The sequence below is a fragment of the Thermobia domestica genome, chromosome 5 (assembly GCF_964235325.1).
Source record: "Thermobia domestica chromosome 5, izTheDome1.hap1.1, whole genome shotgun sequence".
Taxonomy (NCBI): Eukaryota; Metazoa; Arthropoda; class Insecta; order Zygentoma; family Lepismatidae; genus Thermobia; species Thermobia domestica.
The window spans coordinates 128729284-128741604 of record NC_137458.1 but is presented as its reverse complement, the minus strand read 5'-3'; the positions used below and the strand labels follow the sequence as shown (position 1 = coordinate 128741604).

At 37.2% G+C, this 12321-nt stretch overlaps 1 protein-coding gene across 1 annotated transcript in view; it reads left to right on the top strand.

The window, feature by feature from the left end:
* Positions 1-12321, top strand: part of LOC145686120 (calmodulin-lysine N-methyltransferase) — an 83838-nt gene that overhangs the window by 27768 nt on the left and 43749 nt on the right. Inside the window, exon 2 of the mRNA XM_081759093.1 lies at positions 10420-10492. Coding sequence (XP_081615219.1) covers positions 10420-10492 — 73 coding nt within the window. The remainder of the gene's footprint in view (positions 1-10419; positions 10493-12321) is intronic.

Here is a 12321-nt window from a genome sequence, read left to right as displayed (position 1 = left end):
ACCTGGCGATATCGTTAGCAAATTATATTTCTACAACAACAAATTTATAGATATGCGACAATAATTTTGGACATGAGTGTATCTTCATCGCAGGAGACCATTTTTGATTCCCGGTGGAGCTCATTTAGTTCTAATCCCACGTGAGCTGTATAGCCTCGGTGCTGAACGAAACGCTAAATTCCAAATCAAATAGTAATCAGTAGATGACTCGAGTTTTTCTATTGTGATCAATATTTAGTAACAGAATAGATTTTCTGATATTGGTGTTCCAAAATCCAAATACAATTCATGCCATTATAATTATAGCTAACTCATTCATTCTATGACGTAAGGAAACCGAAGGTTTGCGAGGGTTGCGATAATACCTAAGGCAGGGATCTCCACGGATGAAAGATGAACGCATGTTCGCAAGTATGTTCTCCATATCTAACATTAAGTACTGCCTTATATTCCATTTTGTTCCACATTTCCTTGTACCTTTAGTGTATTCGTAGGATCATTCCATTTTTACTTCGCATACTAGTGTGTTGTATTATTTTGAATATATACTTAAGTTCCTACTGCTTACCTGAAGATTTTTTTTAAAGGTTAATACTTTGCATTAAATTCATAAATCACAGAGTGAAATTCAAACAGTATTTTGCTAAACAGTGTTCATCTGTAATTGAAAATTTATGAAAGAAGGAGTAAAGAGACATATTTAAAAACCAGTGGTTGTCATGCGTATAACTGAAAATTAAAATATGTTCTAAGTTCTTACTGGTAATTTATTTTCTGATCTGGACAAGTTTTCAGCAATATGAGAAAGGTTTTTTGAGGTGTTGAACGGTGTGTTTGTTGTTGATTACATGTGATGTTATATTAGAAAGAAAAAGATACCGTGTTTTTTTCATATACAATTAGATTTTTAACACACCATTGTCCAAATATTAAAAGATTTCACCGTATGTGCGTAGAGTTAAAACCAAATTTGATGAAGATGTTTGTAAATGAGTAATGTCTATGATTTTGAAAATCTGTTGTCACCTTAGTCAATATTGTTAAAATTAGGCCTTCTACATTGAAAGTATATATAGAAACTAAAAGAGAAGTGTTTGTTGTGGATTTATAGTAAAATAAATTATGTAATGTAGCATAATTTTGTCACTTCAGAAGATTAATAGAATCATAGTGGAAAATACTTAGTTTTTCCTATTTTAGTTGACTAGTTTAGCGACGATGCTAGTATTATACTTTCCCTCTTGTAAAATGCGACAGAAAAGTAGTCACTTCAAACTATATTTCAGACGTGGAGATTTTTGACGCTCATAGAGTATTTTTTAGTGCGATGTCAGCTGAATGACTTTGTAGATATATATATATGCATATAGCACTAGCTGCATTTCGTACTGAAATAGAAAATATATTAAGGCATAATTCTTTTACAGATAAATTAAAATGCTAACATGAGGTAATTAACAAATAACGGAAATGTGATGATAAGGCCTTATGTAATGTCCCTCCACTGTTAGTTTCTATTGTGAGAACATGAATTTTGATGTAACATTTGAGAATTTCTAAATACATATATATTTAAAAGCTGTGTCCGCAAGTGGAATCACCATGACAGTATTACCCCACCAGTATGTATATGCTGTTGTACTCTACAAGCTTTACAATGGTTCATTGTTAAACCATGTGTGATATGTACATATGACAAAGACCATGAGTGAATGTATTCGTACATGTGTGTTTAGTGTAAACCTCCTCCCTCCCACCTTTGTATAGGTATACCAAATATTTTTGTCATTTTTTAAAACAAAGAAATATATATATATACTGGAGTGCCATTGTAATGGCTTTGATTGGGATATGTTCCTATATATTCTGATTATTGTACATAAGAATGTATGACACTATATATGGTTATTCTGGAATGTTTGCTATCTAGTATTTTTTCCCAGATATAGCAGCATATATTTAGTGCTCTTTACATGTTTTGTATGTTATATTATTGTTCGGTCAAATGTCACATGAAAAAACAAATATATAAAATAAGTAAAAACATATATTTGTATTCTTTCTGGTATTATTTCCTGTAGCTGTGTAGCTCAACATGCATATGATATTATAGTACAAATTACTACACTGATTTCGTAAAGTATAGTATAATTACAGTTTGTTCCTTAAATGGTGACTTAAGCGGACTTAGCCATCACAAACGTGTATACATGTATGAAAGACCATCGCAGGAGAAAGACAAATAGATAGAAAGGATAAAGAATTAAAAGTGGCATTACCTATCCATACAAGCAAAAGAAAAAACTGGAATCTGTAGTGGATCCTGACCATCGATATGGTGTGTTATCATCGCTGACAGATACACAGACCTCAGAGCAATGTGCCATCCTTGTACTAACGGCGTCAGCTGGAAGACGTTCCCAGTCCTCCCAAAGGGCAGTGCGGAGTTCTAGAGTCGTTCTTGAAGGCGGTTGTAATTCGCCTTCCCAATGCTTCTCACTCATGTTCGATTGAATTCATGTTCTGTGGGCGCACTGGACACTTCGTACGTTGAATATTTTTCCCCTGAAGAAATTCCTTCTCCATATTTACCCGGTAACATCCTGCATTATGATCCATGAAAATTAATGTTGATCCCATTGTACCGGAAACAGCTACACTTGAGGATTAGCACAGTTCCTTACCCCCACGCAGTGATGGTAGTGTCCTCGAAGATATGCAGCTATGAACGTCCATTAAGTATAATGCCTGCCCACAATAATATACCACTATCACCACCACATTGGTCCTTTTCCGTGATAGAAATCGTAGCAGGTCCCCAATTCTCTCCAGGCCAGCATGCATCGCGAAACAGTCTGTAAACTGAATCACGACTTGTAGAAGAGCACGTGGTGCCATTGGTCTCTGGTCTAGTGATATGTTCCTCACTTTACCGTAAGCTGCTCTGCTGGTGCATAGGGGTAAAGAGAATACACACTGCGCCTCGTCTGATGTAGAGACCAGTTATATGCAGCCACCGGAATAAAGTTGCTTCGAAACCCGTTATCGTGATGCTTCTGCGAGCTCTGATAGCAGTTGTTAGTGACACATAACGATTATGCTAAGGGATTGTAACGCATGGCTGACGTGGTGTAGATCGATGTCGAACGTTTCCATTGGTTTGAAAATCTGTTACAGTCTCGGTATGACACTTTCCGTTTATTCACCACCTGAGAGGCCTGTGATTGTGTTCGATCTACTTCTAATTATTTCAACAAAGGACCCTTATTGTTTCCTCGTGACATTTTTTAACTAACAACATTCACACATCACAGAAAACACCTGTACATTTGATATAAGCACTGTCTCAAATGAGGTATGATGCACTTTTTATCAGGAGAATGCACACCATTTGCCTGCATGACCAGAAAATACTCATGCCCATGCCTACATTCTGAGGTTGTTAGAAGTCACATTTTTATATTGATAACAATTGCCGTTGTTCTCGCACATTTTGGATAGGAGTGTACTACATGACAAATGAAGGAAATAGCCGACTTTTTCTCATACCATTTCTTCTGTAGATGCTAATTCAATGAAATCTTAAGATTGAAAATTGTACGATCGCGGAGTCCGTTTCTCGGCCCAGTCGTGTATTTTAGAGTTTCATAGTGCTATTGTAACTCAATATAATAGACCCTTCCTTTAGCATTAAAAAATCATAAGTTCGTAAATTACTTCCATACTCTGTCGTGGCCAAAAGATCCTAAGTTCGTCAGCAAAGCTTTATTTTGGCCTAACTTTTGAAAATTAAGTCTTTCAGTTTTGCGTCCCACTGTTATATTCTTTTTGTCTACAGGAAGCAGGTGATTAGTGAATGATTATGAAAGAATTGGTGGAATGAAAATGTGAGAGGAAAGAGAAAATCCTGAGAAAACCTCGCTAACACGATGTTGACCACTGCAAACTCACATGGCGTGAAATCAAACCGAGAATCCCTTGCACCAGAGAGCCTATATACTTTTATATTTGTTAAATTGAAATAATAGTACGGTAAGCTCCCTGGTGGCCGCTTGGCTAACGCACGTGCTTTCTGTATACATGGGCCGGATTCGACCCTTCGAATTTCCTTATGTTATCTTTAATTGACGGTGAGTTAGCTTTTGTGAATGTTTTAGGTTCTAGAAGAACGTTGGTGTACACTTTGGTCAAAAAATCACTTTTGTGTTTTTTTCAGTTCTACAATAATATTAATGTATAGTAATAATAATATTTTTAAAATGTCCGAGAAGGGACATCAAGCTTTACTGTAATCAGTAAGATGAGAGTATGCGATATGGTTAATGAGATATAGCCCAGTATATGGTATGGTTAATGAGATATAGCCCAGTATATGGTATGGTTAATGAGACATAGCCCAGAATACAGTATGGTTAATAAGGCATAGCCCAGTATACGGTATGCTTAGAGACATTGCGCAGTATACAATATGGTTAATGAGACATCCCAGTATACGGTATAATTAATGAGAAATAGCGTAGTATACGGTATAGTTATGAGATATAGCCCAGTATACGGTATGGTTAATGAGATATAGTCCAGTATACGTATGGTTAATGAGACATAGCCCAGTTTATGGTATGGTTAATAAAATATAGCTCAAAATTATGGTTAACTTTTAATTTTTGTTTAACTGTAGTAATGTCCAAAGATGACATACTTCAATCGATGGATCATATCGAACTGAACAAAAGGTGGTGCTGGATGAATCCATCTCCGGACAGGCAATGCAAATAAAAATAAGGAAATTATCGTCGCTAATTTTCCTGAAATTTGAATACGTGAAACTGAGAGACACTGACTGTGAGAAAAGCACGTCATATTTTGTTTTAGTTTTAAAAAATTGTGCACCAGAGATATAGCAGGTCTAAGTAGACCATACAGAAGCCACTGTAGAATGTCATTTAAAAAAGAAAATCTAGACGTGTTCAAAACTAACCTTTATACAGCAATTACAAAGCATTTTTTTTCTCCCTCAAAATAATTTTTTAAAAAGATTTTAGGGTGAATACGTCCAATGCTATGGAAAGAAAATTGGGAAAACCAATTGGAATTATTAAAATGTTCTTTTATTATGCCAAATGTGGTTATAATACTGTTACAAAGTACTGCAATACTGTCCGTTGTGAGGAGAATGAACGAACCTGGCGATGGAATGTGCAATAACCCATTGTGAGTGGTGCTATAGAAAGGGATATATTTCTACACGTAACCCTATAGGCAGAAAGAATGGAAGTGAGTACGAAAACCAAATAGCAGTGGTAGCACTACAAGTTGAAAAACCAGCGAATGACGCAGCTCGCTTAAAATACTGAAAATCTAGTTCTTTTGTGCATAAATATATATTTAATTGTAGTAGTGTGTTGTGTATCTGTTTGAAGAAAGTCAATAGCACTTTGAATGGCATGTATTTCAGGCTTTGATAGGTTGTGGTTAGTGGGAAAATGTTTCATTAGACTCCCGACCCCATCACATCGTCCTTTTCCATGTCCACTTGCACTAAAAATCTACACTGAAAAAGCTGCTAATTTTGTAAGTTCATAGAGTTGAAAGCGGTTTTTAAAGTGACTAACAACTACATCTGTAATTACGAGGGCGGGCTGATAAGTTCTCGGCCCGACCCAGAAGGACTTGAGCTGCAGGCATGAAAGTGTGAGGCTATTCAACATAGCCCCTCGAAGGTCAACACACTTGGCACTTCGATGCTGCAACTTCTCCAACCCCTCACCATTTTATCACTGTGAAATTTCTGTTCTTTCAGTGCTGTTTTGAGTTTTGGAAACAGATAATAATCAGAAGGGGCAAGATCTGGCGAGTAAGGTGGGTGATCAATGCACTTAAACCCTAGGTCCCTCAGAAAATCTATTGTTCTGCCAGCCTTGTGGACGGGAGCATTGTCCTGCAAGAACAAGACATCTCGTGTCAACTTTCCCCGGCGCTTTTCTTTAATAGCGTCCTTTACCTTAGCCAGCAGACTGCAGTAATACTCTGCAGTTATGATTTGGCCCTTTGGAATGTAGTCTGAGAGCAAAACACCATCCTTATCCCAGAATAGTGAGGCAAGCACCTTCCCTGCGGACTTTTGTGCTTTGAATTCTTTGGGCCTTGGAGATCCTGAGTGGCGCCACTCGCATGACTGCTGTTTGGTTTCCGGATCAAAGTAATGCAACCACGTTTCATTCTGGGTAACAAGCCGATTCAAAAAATCATCCTTGGAGTTCGCAAAATGCCGTAAAATCACCTGCGATGATCTCACACGTTCGTGTTTCTGATCCGCGTTCAAACATTTCGGAATCCATTTCGCAGAAAGCTTGCGCATGGCCAACTGATCATGGATTATTGACCCAACACGTTCTTTGGATATGTGCACTTCGTCAGCTATCTCCTGAAGCGAAATCCGTCTGTTGCTCAAAATCAAGTCAAGAATCTGGTCCACTTTTTCGGAGTTGATACTGGCACTGGCCTGCCACACCTGTCACCATCTTCTGTTGAAAATTTACCACGCATGAAGTTCGCACACCATTTCTTCACAGTGGAGTATGAAGGGCACTGTCCACCCAATGTGTCTAGCATGCAACCATGGATTTCCTTGGGCGACTTCTTTTACAGGAAGAAGAACTTCACTACACCTCGCAACTCCTCTTTGGTGAATTTGACATCTGGCTCCGCCATGGTTCATCAATTACCTGTAAAATAAATTCATAAATCCAGATCTGAACCAAATTTAATGGGCAAATATCCCATGGTCAAATTAATAAAAAATGCTATATTTGGTTGCCGGGCTCGGCCAGGGACAGGCCTGGACCGACTCGACTCGCCTTTCATGTGGTATTTTATTTCTCTGTGGACTTAAACGAAATTCCATGTATAAGTATTCCATCGTCTAAGAAATAAGATCGCTATATTTGGTGGCTAGGCTCAGCCAGAGACAGGCTCAGTTCACCTTATATGTAGTACTTTATTTCTCGGTAACTTCTGGCCGATCTCAATCAAATTTATGGGCAAATAGCCCATGGCCAATAGAATAAAAATGCTATATTTAGTGACCGGGCTTGGCCAGAGACAGGCTGGGCTTGCCTTGTATCCGGTACTTTATTTCTTGGTAACTACTGGTCAGATCTAAACGAAATTCAATGGGCAAGTGGCTCATCGTCTAAGAAATAAGGATCGCTTCGTTTGGTAGTGGGGCTTGGCCAGGGACCAGCTCGGCTTGCCTTGTATGCGGTGCTTTATTTCTCGGTAGCTACTGGCCAGATATGAACCAAATATGGTGGGCAAATAGCCCATGTCCAAATAAATGAAAAGAATTCTACATTTGGTGGCCCGGCTCGGCCAGAGACAAGCTCGCTCGCCTTGTATGTTGTACTTCATTTCTTGGTAACTACTGGCCAGATCTGAACGAAATTTAGTGGGCAAATAGCCCATACCGAAATTAATAATAATAAAAAAAATTCCTATATTTGGTGACCGGGTTCGATCAGGGACAGGTTCGGCTTGGCTCACCTCGCCTTCTATGTGGTACTTAATTTCTTGGTAACTACTGGCCTGATCTGGATAAATTTGATGAGCAAATAGCCTTAGAGATTTGAGGAGCAAATTTGATGGTGTAGAGAATAAAAATTGCTATATTTTGTGGCTAGGTTCGGTTTGGTTCGGTTCATCTTTATTCATGGACAAGCCCTGCTCGATAATAGAAGCTGTGTTTCACGGCTTCGTATGACGGGAGTTTCTGTGTTCGGTTCACCTAGGCTTGTTCTTTTCTAGCCTTCATATACTGTGAAATACATATATGTTCTATTTTTGATAGTTATAATTATTAATGAACTGCTTATATGATAACAAGAAAGTATATTAAGAAAAAGTCGGAGGTTATTCTATATTCTTCTCTGGCAGATTCAATACTAATAAAACACAATGGCTATGCTTTATTTATTTGCTGAGTATATTGTATATGAAATGATGAGTTGCTTATGGTGATAAATGTGGGTCTGAATATAATTTGGATAATTAAGATCTAACAGTGAGGAGTCTAATTTAAGCAGATGGGATAGTGGTGAATAATAATGTAGTATTGGGTGTCAAAAGCTCCATCAAGATTAATTTTATCCACCAATATGGAATATTGAGCCAGGAGACATGAATTTATGTTCTTTTTCCAAAGTGATACAACATGTGAGAAAATCGAATCGATTGTATAGGAAACATGTAAAGTTAGAGTAGGCGAATTCGATAGGGTATCCAGAGAGCATGTTACTCAAATAACATTAACATCTATAAAATTTGTTAGGAGCTGAGATCGAGAGAATCGGCCTTTAAATATCTTACATGTATGGGAAGTAATGTAGGCATGGAGACTTCAAGTTGTATCATTTAGATTCCTTTTTAATTAGCAGATGTATTGCGGTTTGGCTTTTGAATTGACTGTACTAAAGTGAGGTTTCTATGTCAGATACAAGTCAAAGCAATACCTAAATATTACCGTTTTATCTCTAAGCTTATCTGGATTTCTTCAAAGCTCTCTTGTGACTATATAATAACGTCTTTGGTGCGAAAGACTCTGGTTTGATTCCCGATGGGAGCTCATGTAGTTTGAATCCCACATTAAGTTGTAGGTTCACGCCTATAGCCTCGCTGCTGAAAGGGTCGCTAAACTCTAATTAACTAACCAGCCAACCAATATGAATATGAATGTATGAATATTTCCTTCAATATGAATATTTAGTTAAAAAGGATTGCGATGGACTTGTACGTAATTGTGAAAAAAGAAAGAAAGAAAAAAAAAGAGAGAAAGAGAACAATTTTGCGTTGAAAGTTCGGCGCCATGGTACAAATCGATCAGTAGCGTCTTACAAGAGATTATTTATATAATGGATGGCTAATTCACAAGCAAGTACTGCAGTGTCATTGACAAAGAGTAAAGATTGTGTTATTCAATAACTGGGAAACTAGCTGTGAGTAGGATACGTATCAGCAATAGCCAATGTATCGATTACGGTTGAGTAGTCGATCGGCAAGTTGTGAGGGGTAGCCCGCGCTGATCTGTGTTCTACCATCTCTATTAATCATTATTATTATTCCCTGTGGCAACCTAGTGAACAGACGAATCTGCCTATAAGTGACCTCTAGCGGACTAATTGGCAATCACTCGCTAAATAGTGAAAGATTTAGTTTACTTGTAGATTCTTTTGAACACTCTAAAATGCTTTTCAGATGGCACGATTGATGCACCTCGAAAGTTTGTAGTCGTAAGTCTGGATTCGCTGTGACAATAATATGTTGGTGGAAAGTGATGAGTAGATTAGTTGTGCCACAAGTAGTTCAATTGACTTTGCTACAATGTATATTACAGAATATTCCTTTGCTGCATTCGTTTTGACAGTGAATTCCCATCAGTTTTGTAGAAGCTTTTAGTAGCAATGAATCTCCGAGGAAGCCTGAAGATAAAACCATTTACCACTGTCACAGTGAATGAAAAGAGGAATAACTATGAAAATATTTAACGTAGATATATTAAAAAAAAATAATATTTTTGTCATTAAATATGAGTAAAATGAGCTAAGTTAAATTTGCTTTCGGATTGAGCCAGGAAAGCATGCCACTGTACTAATAAAGACTACTTATCTTAATATTGAGTCTTTAGCGCTGGCGCTACTTAAGATAAGTGGCGCGCTAATGATTTCTGAAATAAAAAGTAGCCCTCAAACCTGTAAAGGTTAGCCAACGGTGGCTGATACTGATATATAGCAACGGTGGCGAAACCGATCCTTGACTTCGGAGAAAGCAGGACTCGATGTTTTCACGCTAGAGGATGACGACTTGTTCGTAATATGAAATTATATAGCATAGAACGTGTCTCTAAGAATTCGAGAAGGCTTTTTGAAATAGCATTATGTGTTTATGTAAATAAATCAGTCGCTGGTTAAGGTGGAGTGCCATTGAAAGTTTAGGCAACAATAAATATTTAGACGCGTTCCTGAGTGTAATTTAATAATATATTTAAACGTTGAAAACACAGTGTTGTCTATCACGAACTGTCACTTGGACTAGGAACAAAGTGGGATGTTTTGTACCAGAGATAAACGATCTTATACTAATCGACTGTGCCCTTCAATTAAGAAGCCAAGTTAAAAGAAAATGTAAGTACTGTTGTTAATAAGGTAATTTATACCGTTTATTAAGGAAATTATCGATAACCATTACGCTGATTTAGAAAAGAAAGAGTCCTGAAGTTAATTTACTACATTTGAAATCTATCTTCTCAAAGAGATAATCAAGGGGAAGTCTAAACATGTTCATACCTGAAGTATTTATGAAAATATTGTATATGATTGATGTGGTTGATACTTTGATAATTGAAAGTAATTTTATTATATTTTTTAGGGCTGATTACTGGAAATCTCAAGCCAAGAAGTTCTGTGACTTCTGCAAATGTTGGATTGCTGATAATAAACCTGTAAGTTATATTTCATAAAAATGTTTTCTTTCTTTTTTCTTTTTTTCTTCTTTTTTTTTTCAAGTTACAAGTTGAAGTTATTTAAGTGATTTGGTTAAATTTATTTAGAATATTAAAAAAAATATATATTAAATTTTCATCATAGGATAATTTGTTACATAATTTTCCAAAAGGATTATTAATAAGTCAAAATTGTTGTACACGCTCATAAAATTTACATATATATCGTAAATATTCATTCCACCTTGGATACTTCTTCAAAATGAAAGAAAGCAAATAGAGTCGGATAATAACGGGGCAAAAGTCTTATACTTCTTTGACATGACAGCTCTTTTCATTGAAACTGAAATTAAGTATAACCTGTATAGGTGCCACATTCATGAAGTAACTATATATTTTCTAATTAGATAGCTTCGTAACTACAAAATTTTATTAAGATGGAAAAGAAGGAATTCAAAAATAAGTAGCTAATTGGTCTTAGGACTCTTCAATGTATATATACATTTCGAATTTGCCCAAGGGATCTACTATTAGACAGATTATTGAGTATTGGAATTTTCATACTCATCTACCGAAGTTTTGTCCCACTTTTTTCCCTTCTGAAGATGTTCTCATTGATAGGAAAAACACTAAGATTTTAAATATAAATCACTATTTTGACATGGCAATTTTAAAAATTGATTAGGTAAGATTTTTTAGTATGAGATTTTTTTTCTTTATTTTTTTGTATGTCCATTTCTCAGATTCAATTTTTGAGCGATCATTCTACTAGTAATTGTTTGTTATTCTGTGTGTAAATCTTCTATAATTAGAGAACATACTTAGTCCAAAATTAATATACGACAAGAAGTGATGTAATCGCAGGACGGCATCCGTAGGACATCCCGAATATGTTATACAGAGTGTTAAAAATATTCAGCACGTACATCAATACTGTGGTATGTGTCACTACTCGGAACACTAGTAGTCACACGAGCAGCTGTTCGGGCAGGTCGTTAGTCGAATAAATGATGAATGTCTGATATTGCCTCCGACGCTCGCTTATATGTCTTCACATAACTGGCCGCCAGTCATTGCGAAAGCCGTGCTCGGGGTCAGGGGCCGTTCCACGTGTGATCGTAGGTCTTTAGATTCGGAGATCTATGAGGCTACGGTAAAAGTTCATACTGGATTGCACTGTGATGTGGGGACGCACGTTATCCTGCTGGAAAACTGGATCCTTCCAAGTGTCCATATGTGACGGGGTTGACGACATCATAAATGTAAGACTCCAGTGACATCACCCTGCACTGGCGGTCACTGTCCTATCAGTTAAGGTATTCTGAACAGTCCTTCTGTCGAGGTGCTTCCCAGTATGTCGTGGAACCATTAAGGGGAAGGGGGTGCAACTAGTAGGGAACTATTTGCCTCCCATCGTGTACACCATCGATGCACCAATTATACGTTACGACCCATGTAAGCGGTAATTCTACGAAACGATTAACCAGCTTGTGTTCCACTGCACAGCAACGCTCCTGGCAGTGCAGACACAGATTGTGATCCGTACATAGTGAATTCGTACAACTGTACTCATCGTGTGGGCCGATGACTTTCGAATTAATAGAAGCATGTCTTGTAAAGAAACTACCGGGTCACTCCATACGTAATGTCGTATTTTAACACCGTAAGGCAAAGAATAATAACTTACCAGGAACACTACTATTAGTCAGAAAAATAGTCTCCATCGGACTGCACAACACTCTTACAGCTTTCAACCAGTTGTTTAATGCTCCGTTGAAAGAAGTCACCGTTTTTGGATCACTGTTCGTCGCACGTCATCCTCATTTTGC